Source organism: Trichoderma ghanense (assembly GCF_004382785.1).
Source record: "Trichoderma ghanense strain CCMA-1212 chromosome Unknown scaffold_34, whole genome shotgun sequence".
Classification (NCBI taxonomy): Eukaryota; Fungi; Ascomycota; class Sordariomycetes; order Hypocreales; family Hypocreaceae; genus Trichoderma; species Trichoderma ghanense.
In genome coordinates, this window is record NW_027395697.1 from 20,455 (window position 1) to 36,996 (window position 16,542).

A 16,542-nucleotide genomic window follows, 5' to 3' on the forward strand; every position below is an offset into this window, starting at 1 on the left:
AAAAAAAAAAAAAAAAAAAAAAAAAAAAAAAAAAAAAAGGAGAGGCGCTTATTTTCGGGTGAAAGGGCGGAAAAGGCGAGAAAGAAACGACGACGCCTCTTCAGTTGTGGATGGGGCGCCTATCCTCCCAAAGGAGGAGATCGTTTCGAGGGGAGGGAGTGAAGAGGAAAAAAAAAAAAGGGTCATGCATGCTCCTCCCCTGGTATTTTCCTTGTTGAGCATCACTGAGTACCGAAGGCCGCACCGATTGCGGGTGCAGGGAGCGAGTGCCGGCAGTGTTGCTGTGAAGATGCTCGGTTGTGCGAGTTCCCTCGTGTGACGCCGCCGTGCTGGTTCCGGCCGGTGGGACTTGTCACAGGAAAGGTAGGGATCGATGATTGAATAGTTGAATATGACATTGACAGTCTATGCTCTGTAAGCAATGAGGGTATTTGGGCTTTGTGGCATCAGGTAAGAGTTGGCTAGCCGAGCCGTTACACATCACGAACTAGGATTCCGTAGGTAGGTCGGCAGATTGATCGTACTCAACAAGTCACGCTCTGAGCCCTTCGTTATGTTTTTACAGGTAAAAGAAACCGCTGAGAGGAGAAAGATGAGAGGCCCAACCTTACGTGGGGGTCTCTCAACGCGTGTTCAAGCATGTGTGGAGAACAGGAGTTCCGACGAGGCGGAAGAGGGCCGATTGATTGATAATGCTGCCCTTCTAGGAATCGATTCATGGCAGATCTGCGTGAATATTTGCTGGTCATAGCCAAGGGCTTTTCTTTTTTCAGTTGGTATACAATAGGCAAGCGATAGAAGCGAAGGAAGCCTTAGATTTGCTTGGGTTCCCAACGTGTGTGGCTTTCCGCCCTGACGGGGGTTTTGCCGCCTTCTGTCGGGGTTTGCTTGCTTAGCCTGAGTGAGAAGGGGTGCTTCGCGTATACGAATAGTGATAAAATTTCATCTGCCGGGAGAATTTGGACACGTAGAGAGCCAAGAGGTGCTAGCCAGGTGGGAACTGATGCCGCCCTACGATGATGGTGATGATGGTAGATGACTGATGCTGCCATATGAATGGCCGGAATTGGGCTTTGCTGACAAGGGGCGGGCGAGCGTCTGAATGGACCGGCAGTAGGATGTACGACTGCCCTCTTACGTTTGGTCCATGTACAGGTACGAAGCTTACTTCTGGATGGAACAGGAGAACAGGAGCGACAGTTGGTGTAACTCTTAACACGGTGTTGACGCTCGCTCCCACGCTGTTGTATAGTATTGTGTGCTGCGCCAGGCTTGGCTTTGTATCACCGCTGGGTAATGTCGGTTTGTTCAAGGATTCTATCCTGATTTGTTGGATACTTCACCTGACCATCGCCCCTTTGCTTAATAGATATGCTTCAGGACTAAGCGAATAATGTTACTACTACCCGATGCAGACTTGGATGCTGGCCACGGACCGGCTGGGGACAGGGGTCGGACGACACGAAGACCAATTCAAGAGGGAGAACGAGACCGGAACACGGGCGAATTGACATGCTGTTAAGGAGAGACCTGGCATGAAGCTTTATAGCACAGGTGGGCATCTGGTGGTTCTCCTCTGCCGGCGTTTGGTGTGGCATTAGCCATGTGAGAAATGAAGATTATATATTAGGACAAGACAACCAGAGGTTATTCGGAAAGAATGCCAGATGCGGATGGTATGTGGCTCGCACGTGAAAATGGAGGCTATGTTGTAGATCATCAGACGGGCACGAAGTAGTGCAGTGTTACATGGGGTAGTAGTACGAAGGAGGCACGGAAGTGGCTTCAATGATGAGAAGGTAGGCAGAGAGTAATATAAAGTTTCTGATGATGGGAACGCTCTTATTAGCATCAACCTTCGGGTTGTTGCGTTGCTGCCTCCATGCCTGTTGGGCATCGCGTTGGAAGATGCGTGGGTGCACAGCATCCGTTCTTGCTGGCTAAGCTGCATGAGGAACAGTGACGATCGTTTTCCTCACTAGAAGAAAAATAAGAAAGCAAATACTTGTATCTATTGAGCCTCTTGAAAGACTGGCGCGTAGCATCTTGAAAGTTGTGTAGTCGATTTGCAACAGGCGCGTGAGGCTTCCGGCCCATAATTGTGCCCAAACTGCCATGCGTAGCTGCAAGCAAGGGGGCGGCCTTTTCGGGTCCCTCTTCTATGTCATCTGCGGAAATCCGCTTATCGAAGGGCTTGGCCGCTCTTAAGGCCGTAAGATATAGTTTTGTGGGCTATTTTAGCAAGGAGACGGAAATCTCGGGGACCAACGAAGTTATACAGTAGGAGTTCTTGCGAGTCCGTCCGGGGTCCGGGGGGGGAGTGCGTGGGGCCGGAGATGGGCATTAATTACTACTAGCTGGTTTGTCTGCTTTTTGTCAGAATCATATCACTAGAAAGAGAAGCCAACGAAAAGACATGCAGATAGGAAGATCCTGGTGGCAGACGGGCGGACAACGAGCGGGCAGCGAGCGGACAAGACAAATGGCGGCGAAGACGGCATACATAGGGGCCAAACCCCGTGTCCTATTCCGCAGGACGCAGGTCAAAGTCGAATGACTCGAGAGATTCATCCTAAAGGAAATAGTATGCGTGCCGTGACGATCCTCGTGCACTGTATATCCGCATTCGAAGCTAGAATATAAGATGTGTTCTTGCGTTGGTTGATTGAAGGATGCTAGATGGATTTGGGATCCAGTCTGGTGCTCGTTCCCGGTACGAGCATGACAACCAGACAACGAGATAGTGCGGTAGGATTTGGCTCCTAGCTTAGACCAGGAGGACGGACGGACGAGACGATGGACGAATAGAAACGAGGCGAGCCGCGCTCACAGTCCAAGTTGGAGCACGACTGACTAGTATAGGTCGTATATGATGGGGATTGATTCCCGAGCTGCAGCATGACGGTCGTTTTGAGCTCCTTGGCGTCCTTCTTCCCAACTCCAGCCGCTGTCGTATCGCATCTAGTCAGCACACGCTTCAGAAATCCGTCTGTCCCCGGAATTACTCGCGCCTCTGTAACGGACAAGAGAATAGGTGACGACAGGCGGGCTGTGGCCTTTCCTTTATGACGTTGTCGAGGCGTTTGCTTATTTTCTGACTCAACCATCTTTTTTTGCCTCGTCTCTCGCCCTATCCTTTTCTGATAACCTTCAATGTTCTGAGCGCATCTGGTGGGAGCAGCAAAAGAAGCTTTTTACTATGCTCTTTTCCCTTCTTGGCGGCTGCAAGCGCCTGATTATTGCCTAGTATGGATATAGGTAAGACGGGCACCAAGACGAAGCTGAAGTAATAGTGTGACCCTCAATGCTCTGTCCAGTGGATGATAGTCGGAGATGCAGGTCCTGACTATCCTCCGTAACTCCGTGTATTGCTGCCAGAATGGAATAGAAAAGAAAAGAGACGGGAAAAGGAGAGGACAGGCACAGGACTATTTCGTGATGTCTATCTTTCCTGGCTGGGCAATACTAAACTCCGACTGGCCTTGACGTGGGCTTTTTGACTCGTAATACAAGAACTAGCTCAGGAAGAGGAAAGGCAAAGTAACTAACTAGCCAAATAAGAAAATAGGGATCCAAAGACAAAAAAATTAGGAAACAAAGGGCGGGGGATCCGAGCCGCAGGTGCCTTGCCTTGCCTTATTAGCATTCGCTCTGCCTGGACAAGACAGAAAGCTGCCGTACCTGTACATTCGCCCAGTCTGAAGCCCTCCTTGCTGCTCCCCAACCAACCCAGCCTGCTCATCATATTATTGCTCCAATCAGCACCTGTTTGTCATCAACAATAACCGGTTTCGAACAGAGGCTGGCCGCTACGAGAGACACGCTGGTTGGGTTAGTAGTAGGCTATCGCTTAGGTCCGGCCCTTTCCATTTGCTTTGTTTGTTCTTGCATTTTTTTATTGCTTCTTTATTATTAGGGGGGGGCCAACTCAGCCTCCGGCATTGCCTGTTGAATCGGCCTTGATAGCGAGTGGTACAGTACAGCATTGCCCTAGTACTGGTTTCAGTAGGTGTTGACTCATTCAAGTATCGATACATGTCCACGCACTCGAGATGAGGCCATAAATGCCTTTCCCGACTGTGTTGCTGGTACATGCGACCGACGCAAACTCGTCGCAAACGAGGTGCTCGCTACAGGCGCCTCGCACTACTAGTAGGTATCGGCTAGGGGGCCTTGATTACCTTATTTGATCGTTCGTTTAGTGCCCGTTACTCCTGCCTTTGTCTGTCGACCACCTTCGTCCTACCTCTTAATATATCCTTGTGCCCTTCCCACTCCTTTCAGTCTCTCACTGCATCACTCACTCTCCCTTTTTGCATCTCTTCTATTTTGCGTGTCGTAGGAACAAGAGATCCTCGTCTGCTCTGTCAAGGTGCTATCTGGGAAGGTACCGCAGGGCTGTTGGACAGGCGCTTGCAGCCGGCAATGCAGTTGGCAGTTGGCAGGTGCAGCCCGTAGGTAATTTCCCCCAAGCCGTGAATCGCCTCGCTCTCGATTGCTTCCCTTCCTCTTCATTCTTCTTCTTCTTCTTCTCCTTCTTCGGCTTCGTCTTTCTCATCCTTCGTCTCTCTCTATCGCACTGCCATGTGCGCAATTTTCTCGTTATTCTTTCATCGTCTATGTCAAGATTCAGCCATCTCGCCTCCTCGTCATAACCGCCCCCTCCTCCTCCTCCTCTTCTCTTCCGCATCATCTCCCGGCTGCTTCGCCCCCAATGTATCTCTAGATATGCCGTATTTCCGTCATCGTTGCCTGTATTCGGCCCTCAGCTCTTCCCTTGCGTCGCGACGCTGCCCACTTCAGGTTCTGGAGTCGGCAATCGCTCATTATTACCAGCTTCTATCGAGACGATACGATACACCATTGCCAAGTGCGAATCCCGAGCGATACCAGCACCAGATCATCCATGTCCGAGAACCCTCAGTGGAGCCGGATTCCTCGCCTTGGAAGTGATCAGTAATACTGCAACTACCGGTCTCGAAACGACCAACCAGGTCAGTCGACTCTCAGCTTGTTGGATTTGTGTTCTCTCGATGCGGTCTGTGCCGCCCGCGCCTTGTGTCTCCGCTGGTCTTGTACTTGAGCTTGAGCCTACTGTCGTCGAGCATCTACAGCCCGCTGTGGGCCACCGTTTCTGCCTCGCTCTTTTCAGCTTCTCGTCTAGCTTCATCTACCCCTTGCCTCTGCTTCTCCCCTTACCCTGTCGTTTCTTCCCTTACCCTTCCTTTGTGACCGTGGCCAGCGCCACCTCGTGGCTCCCGCGGAATACCGCTGCAGAAGCTGGCCAGTCCCTTGCTCGTGACGGCATTTCGTGTGTACCTTCTCACTCTTACCCACCTATCTGGCCGATGTTTGTGCTCTTACATCTGCTCACAAACAACGAAGCAGGGGTACCGACTAGTACTCTATCCCCTGACAAACATCCGCCTCCACATGCTGAGTACTGGATACCTCACAGTTCGAAGCACTGCCCTTGATATTCCCATGGGTGTCTACACCCTTTCCCTGCGGCGCCTCCAACCGATGATGCCTGCTTCTTCCATGGCTCTTCTTCTTCTGCCTTGTCGGGTGACTAACCATGATGGGTAGGCGTAGCTCTTTGTTGCTATCCTACACGCCCCTCCCCGCCTTATATCTACCATCTGCCTGGCCTGGTGTCACCCCAAGACCGGTTTATAGCCAGTCCTCGCCGCATGCACTCACCAGCGCGTCCAACTTGTATGATAGCTGTCAGTCTCTTCCATGGCTGTTGCGTCGTCATCACTTGGTCCAGAGCGATTGAGAGAACGATGAGAGCCGTGGGCTGCTGACACCCTTTACAGTATCGAGCTTCCGGGCGACTATGGTTGAGCCTCCCTTGTATCCTTGGGGAGTCCGAAACATAGGAGACTATCAGCGGCAAACCGAATATTTACCATTCGTTTGAATAGTGATTGGTTTCTTCCATCGACGAACAGCCTGAGCAGGATTTCTAGGAGGGACAATATCCAGACGTATCAGGCAGCAATATCAAACGAGGAGGATGGACGACGAAACCATATTGGGGCATCTCCCTGCCGACCAGCGCGAGGCTGCCGTGAACCAAGCCGAGGGCAAGTTCTGGCCAGCTTTTCTGGCTCAAATAGAGGCCGAGCATGCCGAGTTCGTGAGAGGATACGAACTCGCCCTGACCAAGGCCAAAGTCGAGCTCGGCACTTTGGACGGGCAGCGCGAGGAGCTGACCAAGATCCGCGAGAAGCTCGCTCTGCAGCTCAACCAGGTCGAGAGAGAGCTGGCCCACGTCGTTCTCGATTACAATGGAAAAGCGAACGAGAGACTCAGGATAGAGAAGGAATATGCGCATGCTGAGCAACATTGGCTGCAACACAGGGAGAATCAGATCAACACCATGGTTCGCTGGTTTCGGGACAAGCGCACGGGTAAGGTGGCTACTCCGGATGGCAAGGTGGCTACTCAGGATCAGGCTGGCGAGGGGGACGATGGCGCTGCCGACAAAGCTGCCGAGGCCCCTGAAGGCTCTGCCACCATGGGCGAACGCACCGAAAGCGTATCGACAGAGGCTAACGGAGCCGAGCACTGGAACGACCTGCCATCGCGGCCTAGTCCATCTGAGTCGGCCATCATCACCAGGCAGGTCGCCGCTAAGACGCCCATCGCGCCCCTGGTGCCGTCGGCCACACTCAGAAGCGTTCCCAAGGACCCGATCGTCCTCGCAAACCTCGTCGACGCTGACGGCCAGGTCATCGGACCAATCTATAAAACAGAGCCGTGGAATCAGTGGGTCAAGGCTATTCTCAACATGTCCATCAAGCGCGACGTCAAGGTTCGCCGCGGCCGCAAGTTTACCACCGACCATCTCGCCGCCATCTACGATCACACAGAGGCGAAAGGGGTCAAGTGGCTGTCTTGCATGATACAAGCCATTGGCGAGATCCAGGGCAAGAGGTGCCTATCCTGTAACAAGAATCAGGGCGCTTTTGACGACTGCATCATCATTGGCACTCCCCTTTTTCAAAAATGTGGCAACTGTGAGTGGAATCGCCAGGGCTGCCACGGAGCCGCTCTGGTTGCAGATGAAGAGGGTTCTTCTGCGGGACCTGCTCCGGAAGTAGAGGTGCCGAAGGAGATATCAGATGATACTGGGGCAGATAGAACCTTGGAGGACAGAGATGCGCCACCACAAGAAGACGACATCTCAAAAGGAGGAATAGAAGCAGACACGTCGCGAGAGCCTCCTAAGCAGACCGAGCAGGAAACCACCAGTGCTACGACTTTGCCCAGCAACCCTGCCAAGTCTACCGTCCAGGAGAGGCGAGGCCTGCCCACCAGTCGACCCTCACTACACCAAGCCGAGCAGCCGTCGACTTCCCGAGGCGGCCCTGAACCGAAAGCGTATCCCACGACTACCAGATTCACACCAGCTAACATCCCGCCAAGTCGGCCACCGTCGCAGGATTTTGAGACTCCCACTCCGCGTTCCCTCAAATCGTCTCCTGGACGGTCAGAGAGCATACTGCCCCTCCCTAAAATCACCAAGGAGGTACTCGTTCTCAAGCACAAGGACGGGGTGTACACCGAGCCCGAGATTGTAGCCGGCGTGCCTCTGGAGAAGATCGATCCTTCTCACCCTTACTGGGATCCCGACTGGCCCAACCTTCAGAAGGCGATCGAGCCGCTGTTGGCCCATTGCGAAGGCGAGCACAAAGTAGCCTTGGCGAAAAGGGGCAGCAAAGAGGACAAGGCCACTAAGCGATTCCAGCTGGGACGGCAGGTAAATCGTGGCAGGGAGATTGTCAAGTTTTTAGAGGACGGCGAGATCAGCCCTTTTCAGCTTCTCAGCAAAAAGTACACGTCGTATGGCAAGGGCAGCATTACTTCCTACGACACCCTCTTCCGCATGTGTCATGCTCTGCGCGAACTGCAGCATTTCAAGGCGAAAGGCAAGATTGACGTTGAGCCTGTCGAGTGGATGCGCCACCGTCTGCACGAGCTGTGGGAGGAGCTGGGCAGCGATTTCAAGCCAGCGGAAGCCATTCGCGGCTTCTACCACGATCCCAAAATAGCCCAGCTGCGAGAAGAATGCGGGATGAAGAACATTGGCCGGCCGCGAGGCTCCAAGGCGCACCGTCGGAGCGACGCCATACCGGCTGATGCGCCCACTGCCTCGAAGCGGAAGCGGCCGAGCTTCGGCTCACCATCTCGCAATAGGGAGGAGAAGGAACGGCCGTCGAGGGAATTCACGTCGGAAACCCTGCACAATAGCATGGTGCTGGAGATCCGAACCCCGGTTCCTGGAGGTCCCATCACCAAGCGCGCCAGGTCGCTGTCTCCGTCTATTCGGCCGTACCGAGTCACCGTCGACGACACCGCCGAGTTTACCGACAAGGACGTCTCGAGCGGCATGCCCCTTACGCAAAACGACTTTCGGATCGACCAGATCAAGTCGCGCCTGTACACGACCCCGGCCGGGCTGACGCAGTACCTGCACTGGAACAAGGAGGAGAGGCGCCTGGAGCACCAGATCTTGAAACAGGGAGATCCCGTCACTTGGCGCGCGCTCAGGGAGCCCATTAGCTTTGACGTGCGGCTGGACGACTTGGTCGAGGTGGTCTGGAACCGGCGAGAGCTCAAGGCGCATCTCGTCACGAGTCAACGTAGCCCGCAAAGCTCACCACATATTGAACCGAGAGGGGATGTGATTGCGTCTTTCAAGCGGGAGAGAACGCTTAGAAGGCTGATCAAGGTCCTGCAGGGAATGGGGGTTAGGACCACTGAGGGATCTCCGTGGGTTCCCCCTTTTTCTTTTACTTCTTTCTCATCCGTTCCCCCCAAGCTTGTATTTGAAGAACTTGTATACTGACAGAGCTGGTGTGATAGGGAGGAGCTGCAGCGCCGCTGGGCAGCCATGCAGTCGGATGTTCTCCCCGATGAAGAACGCGAGCGCTCGAGCAAGGAGAGCAGCAGACCAGTCTCCTCGCCCGCGCCACCTGTCGTCGGATAGGCGTTGGTAAGTTGCGCGTCGTGGCTTCGGCTGGACACTTGACATGGGCATCGGGAGAAGAACGGGGCGTTTTGGCGATCTTTGTCATTGCCTTTCGGGTTAGATGGCCGGCTTCTAGAGTGGGTGTTTACGCTGTTTTCCCGTTTTGTCTATTCTCTGCTTCCTTGCAGATGGTTGCGTTCTAATGGGTTGCGCTGGGGGTATTGCATTCTATGGCTAGAGGGAGGCATCATCCTGTAATTTCTCTAATTTCCTAATTCTTTGACGTCAGGGATATGGTGCATTGGGAGTCGGCCATAGATGCCCGGTAGGAACACAATGGGGAGTCTTTTTTTTTTCCCCTTGTTTTTTCTTTCCTTTTTAATTTTTCTTTTCCAATTCTGTCTTTCTACTCACTTTGTCTAATAATGGATCTACTTTCTTTAACAAAGGGTGGGTAAGGCGAACAATAATGGGGTTTGGAGAAACTGAGTCGTTGGAGGGCTACATAATGGTGTTACCAATTGATTGTTTTGCCCCTTTTCTCCCCCGTGTCTGGCTTGATGCCAGCAATGAACCGTGTCCGTTCACGTCAAATGCCAGGAATCAAATCATCATAAACCGTCATATATGAGTACATTAATCCCAACGCTATTCAAACCCAATTCCCACCCAGAAAGAAAAAGAAGGAAAAAAAAAAAAAAATCAAAGCTCTTTCCCCCTTTTTAGGCCTCGCAAAATCATGTAATGCTCCCTAATTCTCCCAGGCTCCTATATATCCCAACAATTCCTAAAGGACGGAGCAAAAGCAGCAAATATGACGCCTATTGTAATCCTAATCAAAGGTGATACCTTCTTCTTCACCTCCTCCTCGAAGACCTCGTCCGTCCGAGCCCCTCTGACGATGTCCCTTCTACGGAAGCACCAGTCATCCTACTCATCAGCATGGCCTTTGTCTCCATCGCTTCTGGATCGCGATACTCGAGCTGCGTTGCCGGCGGAGACCGCTTTCCCCCTTCCAGCTCGTCTTCGTCGTCCTCTTGGAGAGCGCGAGGCGGATGAGCCGCACCGTCGATGCTGGCGGCACTGCTCGCGTTGGAAGCGTTGCTGATTGCGCGACCGAGAATCTTTTGTCGGCGACGACGCAGGACGCGGGTGTCGGGTTGGTCACGCGTCGCGGCTTCGGAGCCGGTGAGATCGGAGAGGGCGGAGGTGAGGCCCTGGCGGAGTTCGGCGGCGGCGGCGGCAAGCTGGCGTTGCTTTTCGATTTCTTCGGCGGATGGCTCTTTTGCCGCTGTTGCTGTTTCGGGAGGTTGGGGAGTCTGTTTTGTTGGTTCAGGAGGTGGAACTGATTGCTGCTTTGGCTGTATTGTATCTGGGAGCTCCCTTGGCTCTGAGGCTGCGGGAAGACGAGGAGGTGCTGTGTTCTGCTGTTCCTCGACGGGAGGCAGCTTGGCGGGCGCGGATATGGTGCGGGACACGGGGCCCTTGGCTGCTGGCTGCTTTGGCGACACGTTGAGCGCGGCCGACGACAGTTCGGAGAGAGCCAATGCGGTCTCAGCCGGATGCGTTCGTGCCGTTATAAAGTCTGCGGATGTGATGGAGTCGAGCGTCTGCTTGGCGCGGCTTCTTCCGGGGACGTCCTTGTCAAAGGCGGTTGCATCGACGGTAGGCTTTGCCGCGGTTTTCGTCTCCGGGGCCTTTCGAGGCTGCTGGGCAGTCTCCGCCTCGTCCTCCTCGTTGACAAACGGATCTCGCGGATCTCGCCGCTTGACACGGCGTTTCCTGAGTTCCGGGTATACAAAGTCTTGGATGGGCACCAGGCTGCCGCTGGATATGCACTCCCACAGCCAGTCCGCTGAGACAACAGGCACGCCCCAGTCGAGCGCGCACTTGAGCTTTTCCTTGCGCATCGCCACGAGGGACTTGCACACGAGCACGTTTGTTGACCGACGGAATGACTCTTCATACTTGCCTCCCAGCTGAGCGACGCCTCTGGCAACTTGGTTGAGCTCGATCCCGGTAAAGGCGGCGCTGCACACGGTCAAGTTCGAAAACGCAGGGATGGGGAACAGGGGGAACGGCCGCCCGAGGACCTGCTCATTGGGGCTGAAGAACCGCTTGTTGTGTAGGCAGTTTTCGATGTAGAACTCGGTGATGACGTGGATGTGTTCGTTTGGTACCTCGGGGTGGGTTGCGGGTTGCGAAGTCTGAGGAACTATGAGGAATCGGTAGTGCTCGGGATCTGTTGGCTGAGACAGCATGGCAGGAGAATGCAGGGATGAGGCGATGCTGCCGCCGAGAGTCGCGACAGTCTGCTCCAGGATCGCCGCTCTCTGTTGTGGGAACCCATGGACGACAAAGACGCAGTTGGCAAAGACGCCCTGGTCCTCCTGGGCGAGAGAGTAGCCGGGCTGCGTCGGGACCTGCGAGGCTGGCGTTGGAGCGGCAGCGGGCGCTCCAGGCGAGTTCTCGTGGGCAAAAAGGTACTCCCTCGAGGCAGATCTACCCAGTATATCTCCCCAGAGATCGTTTCTTTGTGAGCTCAGCTTCATGCTAGCCGTTTTGCGAAGCTTCCTCATTCCTTCGTCTCGTCCGCCGCCGACGATGGCTGACCTTGCTCTCTTGCCTAGCGATGACCTCTTGGGATCCTTCTTCACCCAAGCGCCGACGCCCTGCTCCTCCGGTGGCAATAGCGGATCAAACTTGGATTCCTCCAGGATCATGCCGCGTTCGACACTCTGTACGAGCCAGTCCAGCGTGACCGTGTGTAGCCCCCACGCCTTGGCCGCTGTGAACTTCTTGCCCTCGGGTTTGTTGACAATCAGATGCGAACACCTCCTGGTTAGATCGCCAGTGTACCGGCCGCCGTTCTGCGTAATCATCTCTGCAATCTTGTCTCTCTCGTCGCCGAAGCCCGTCAAGCATATCAGCAGCGATCCGCGGGCCGCTTGCGATGTGTCCTCCTGCGATGACGGCTCGGCGCCGCTCGTCTCCAGTGCCTTGAGCTGGTGCCGCTTCTCCAGGGCGACAAGGTCAATCTCGTCGTCGTTCTTCCATAGCTCGTTGACGGCGTTGATCCAGGCGGCGTCCATGGCCTTGATGTCGGCCCTCTCGCGGGCGACATGGCGATACTTGGGGGTGTCATAGTCGCCGACGACGAGATGCGTGACGTCGGGCGTCAGGTCGTATTTGTGCACGCCGCCGAGCTCGGCCACCTTTTGGGCAATGTCCGTCTGTTTGAGGCATCAAGGTCAGATTCTGTGCTGTAAGCGATGCTATCCGTGACGCTTCAACGAACCCGCTGGTCTGGTGGGATGCTGGTGCAGCACACAATGACGCCCTGGAACGGCACCGAGGGGTCGAAGCCGTCGCCTTCATCTTCGGAAGAGTGGTGAGACGCCATGGTTCATGACATGACCGGCTCGATCACGCACAGGAGCAGGTTGCGGCGCATGCAGCCACTGTCTGTTGCTTTGGCTGGTGGTGGAAATCTAATGAGGTTGATAGCAAGACGGACGATAAGAGACAAGACGCGTCTCGGTGCATGTACACAGCCGAAGCGCGTTGATTGGAGTGCTTCACACTGTGTTTGCTTGCTAAACGGGAGCTGCTGCTGAAGTGGGGTGTCTCATATCTAGGGCCATTTAGTGGCTCAATCACAGTGCGGCGCTATTATGATGGCTCTAGCTTCACTATTAGACCAAGAACGTCAAAGAGCAGCAGAGGGACGACGCACTCTGCAAGAACAAAGGAACTCATTGACTTGGAATCTGAAATATGATGTACATACTTTTAAGCGTCTGATACTACAAGCTTGAGGATGAAGCGACCATGCGAGATATGAGGAAATACTGAGTGCATGTCCGTTCCTTGCTCCCCACATGCAGACCAGCAGCGTCCATGTCTTGCATGCTGAGACTTGCTGGGCATCAACTGAATCGCTCGATGGTCGGTTTATGTGCAATGCTTGACTGTATATCTGACTGGTTACGACATTATACTCGTAGTATTAAGGCAGTTTTGAAGTAAGTAATACAAATGCTCGAGTCCATGCAGCACATTCGAGGCTCTCACATGCAAGTTCACGACTCAGCATGAACCAGAGCCTCGCCACTACAGCACCTGAAGTCAACACCAGTTAGGCACCTACCTGCATCTCGGCCTGTGGCCCCAGCGCCCCAGCGGTACCTCTTAGCTGCCCAAACACCGGAACCCCACCATCGCAACCTTGCCTGTCGACTCAAACCCGCTCCTCTGCTCTCTGCCAAACCCAAGCAGAACCAACAAGCTCCGAGTCTTCTCTCAATCCCCCGCCACCGCGCGATTTCTTCTGCTCTACCCTCTTTTACTTCTCCCGCATTGGACAGGAGCTCTCAACCAGCTGCTGTCTCACTCTCGTCGTCTGCAGCTGCCCTCGTGCACAGCAGCTTTCCGCCACCGATTCCAACGTTGCGACTCGTCAAGCGACCTTTCCACGACGACAACGCGCAATCAATACGCTCGCCAATAGCGAACCTCATCTCCCGCAGGCAACGGTCTCTCCCGATACGCTAGACCTACGACGTTAACGCCCACGACGCCCGCGACGCCCGGCACGCGGTGACTCGGTGCTTCGAAGGCTTTACTCGACAGCTCCAGCTCATCACCGCATATCGACCGACGCCCAAAGGTCCTCGTGTGACCCGGCAAAAGCAGCCAACGCTCGTCGACCTTCCTCTTCTCGTCACAATGCCTCCCCCTTCGTCGGCGCAACAAAAGGTGCTGCTTGCGCAGTTTGTCAGCCTCACTGGGGTTACGGAGCGGCAGGCGACTCGGGTACGTCAGATAACCAAGAAAACGTTGCTTTTGCCCTGGGTGCTTGCCGTCCTTGCTGGTGGCCCGGCCGAGCCCAACGCGTATCTCCCCTCCCCTCCATGCCCCAAGCAGACCTGACACGTCCCGCGGCTGCGTCTCGCTTGGGCTCATCCCCGGATCAATGGGCCGGGATTAAATCGGGGCTTGAGGCTGGCTTGAGGCTGACCCTGTTTGCCGACCCTCTCGGCTTTCGGTGCCTGCTGGATGGGAGGCCGGGCCCACGGCAAAGCAATCGTGCATCCCGATGCGGTGCTTCCATGTTCTGCAACCCGCGAGTTCGGTCACTGACGTGAGAGTGTGGGCAGTATCTCAAGTCGACTGGCTACAAGCTCGAGGAAGCCGTGGATGCGTAAGTGCTGGCATTCATACTCACAAAGCCCCCCCCCGTCCCTTTGCGCTCTCTGTCCCCTTGCGAGCCTCAAATCTCCGCCTTCGTTTTCCCGATTTGCTAGCCCCCTCCCCGTCCCTTTCCTGGCCGCCGGATATTCCTCGAATCAGACTTTCCACGGCGCTTCTCGGACAATTTCGCTGTGAGATGATGCATCGCCAGGCTTCCAATGTTGTTATCGGTGTGGATTGCTTGTGGGGGTCCCACTAAGGCGAAGCCCGCCCGTCTTGTCGGACACTCACCAGAGTATGGCCGAGTGCCGCCGATGCTACTGAAACAGAGACGTCAGAAAGCGACAGCATGCCAAGATGCTACCTTGCAAGAGTGTATTCCAATTGCTGGCTTCCGGATGCCTCTGAGCGTCTATACTGAGCACATTTCACTGGCTCGCCGGCGTGCCCAGACTCTAAGGAGCCCTCGTCTAATCGACACCGAAGCCGCCGTGTGCCATTGTTGGAGACTTGCGTCAACCTGCACCCTCGCCGCCGTCCTCGTACTTCAGCCCCTCGGTCTGCTGCTCGGTCTGCTGCAGCCACTTCGTCGTTGACTGAGAGGACGCCTCGCATTTTTCCGTTTACTCCGAATCCAAGATCTGGCGATCTGCACGCATCGGCAACATCCGGCCTGCCGACTAAGTGCTTTACTCCGGACCGACTAACAAGGCGGCGACGACGACAACGACCCAGCACTCCGGGACGCATGCATCCCGTGCGTCGGGCCCGGAATGATGCTAGGTTGGAAGGGCGTCAAACAGCATCTGCCGTCCAAGGTCGCAAAGGCCGTCCCCCTCTGGCTATCTAAGAAGAAGCGGGAAAAGGACGGCGCAGATGGCTCTGCCAAGGATCATTCTGGACGGTACATTTCATCCACGCCTGGCTGGGCCTTCGGGACGGGGCATCATGATCTGCACAAAGGGGAGGAGGAGTCTGCGCTGGTCGAGATGACCATGGCAACTTGCTGCTTAGCGGTGGCGTTGCATACTTCGTTCCTTTCTCTGCCAAACCACAGCAACTCGATGCACGGCCTGCTCGGCGGCAGCTGCTAACGTCCTGTATCCAGGTATTTCATGAACACGGCGAACGAAGGCAAAGGACCGTCTCCGCTGGATGCGAAGTTGGATACCCTATTTGACTCATTAAGGGGTAAGCTCTGATGCTTCTTCCCAAACGACTTCTTTTCTTAGGCTTACCGACCAACCCCTGTTTAGATGACGAAAACGACGAAAAGGACCAGCTGGAGCTGGAGTCGACCATGAACTACCTTGGCGAGAAGCTCAACATCAGCTTAGAAAACGCCGAGTTATTCGTCGTGCTGGAGCTGCTGCAGGCTCCGAGCGTGGGCGAAATTACCAGAGAAGGTTACATCAATGGCTGGAAATCAAGCGGGTAGGTTTTGGGAAGGAAACGGGTCATTGGTATCTAAAACTGCCATACTTACCATTCGCAGGGTCGAGGCGTCGCATCAAGAGCACGCCAAACATGTACGGAGTCTCATCTCCAACCTGTCGCGTGATGCGGCGCTGTTCAAGAAGGTGTACAGATACGCATTCGTCGCCGGCCGAGAAAAGGACCAAAAGGCCCTGGCCCTGGACAATGCCCTCATCTACTGGAGCATGCTGTTCTCAGCCCCTGGCCTGGTTTGGAAGGGCAAACACGACTGGCTGGAGCTGTGGAAGACGTTCCTGGGCGAGAAGTGGACTCGATCTGTCAACCGGGATATGTGGAACATGATCCTGGAATTTGCCCTGAAGAGCCTCAACGACGAATCACTGTCCTTTTGGAGCGAGGATGGCGCGTGGCCGAGCGTTATTGACGACTTTGTCCAGTGGTGCAGGCAGAGAGGCATCGGAAAGCCCGAGACGATGGACGTCGATGGCCAATGAGGCCTTGGGTCCCGAGGACGACATACAACAACTGCCTGGAACCACTACGTATCGATTTACCATTTTGAGAATGGATAAGGGCCTCGTCTTTAGTACGCAGGCTCATACGAGGTGCGCCATGTTTGAAGGTTGAAGGAGGACAGGCTGGCTATGATGCCAGAGGGCTTACTTGATGAGACTGACCATGGCGATCCAGCCCCTGGGCCTCTGGACCTCTGGATCCTGCGATGGCATAGATTTTTGAGCGACAATTAAAGAACCCATGGGTCGACTTGAATTGGAATTGGCAGGCTTTGTTGTTATTTTTATCCATACCCTACCTACTAAAGCATAGCTATCCTTTCGAAGAGCCGTCTATCGTCGTCTTCAACCCTGTGGCATTTGTCGTTTCCCATGCAGGCATCCAAGGATATGTACAGAGTATATCGGATGCTC

The 16,542-nt window shown here is 54.6% G+C and overlaps 3 protein-coding genes across 3 annotated transcripts; 2 read left to right on the forward strand and 1 right to left on the reverse strand.

Annotated features, from left to right (window-relative positions):
• Window positions 1-6,022: 6,022 nt before the first annotated feature.
• CCMA1212_010859 (uncharacterized protein) lies at window positions 6,023-9,001 on the forward strand (the record flags this gene model as incomplete). The annotated part of the gene is made up of 2 exons (XM_073707886.1): window positions 6,023-8,784; window positions 8,878-9,001. The coding sequence occupies 2 exons, from the start codon at window positions 6,023-6,025 to the stop codon at window positions 8,999-9,001; spliced, it is 2,886 nt and encodes a 961-aa protein (XP_073553618.1).
• Window positions 9,002-9,840: 839 nt separating this feature from the next.
• On the reverse strand, window positions 9,841-12,386 carry CCMA1212_010860 (S-M checkpoint control protein rad4; the record flags this gene model as incomplete). Its single annotated transcript, XM_073707887.1, has 2 exons — window positions 9,841-12,216; window positions 12,282-12,386. 2 exons carry the CDS (start codon window positions 12,384-12,386, stop codon window positions 9,841-9,843), a joined length of 2,481 nt encoding a protein of 826 aa, XP_073553609.1.
• Window positions 12,387-13,711: 1,325 nt separating this feature from the next.
• On the forward strand, window positions 13,712-16,107 carry CCMA1212_010861 (Defective in cullin neddylation protein 1; the record flags this gene model as incomplete). The annotated part of the gene is made up of 5 exons (XM_073707888.1): window positions 13,712-13,798; window positions 14,143-14,186; window positions 15,285-15,367; window positions 15,433-15,610; window positions 15,672-16,107. The coding sequence occupies 5 exons, from the start codon at window positions 13,712-13,714 to the stop codon at window positions 16,105-16,107; spliced, it is 828 nt and encodes a 275-aa protein (XP_073553616.1).
• Between the last annotated feature and the right edge of the window lie 435 nt (window positions 16,108-16,542).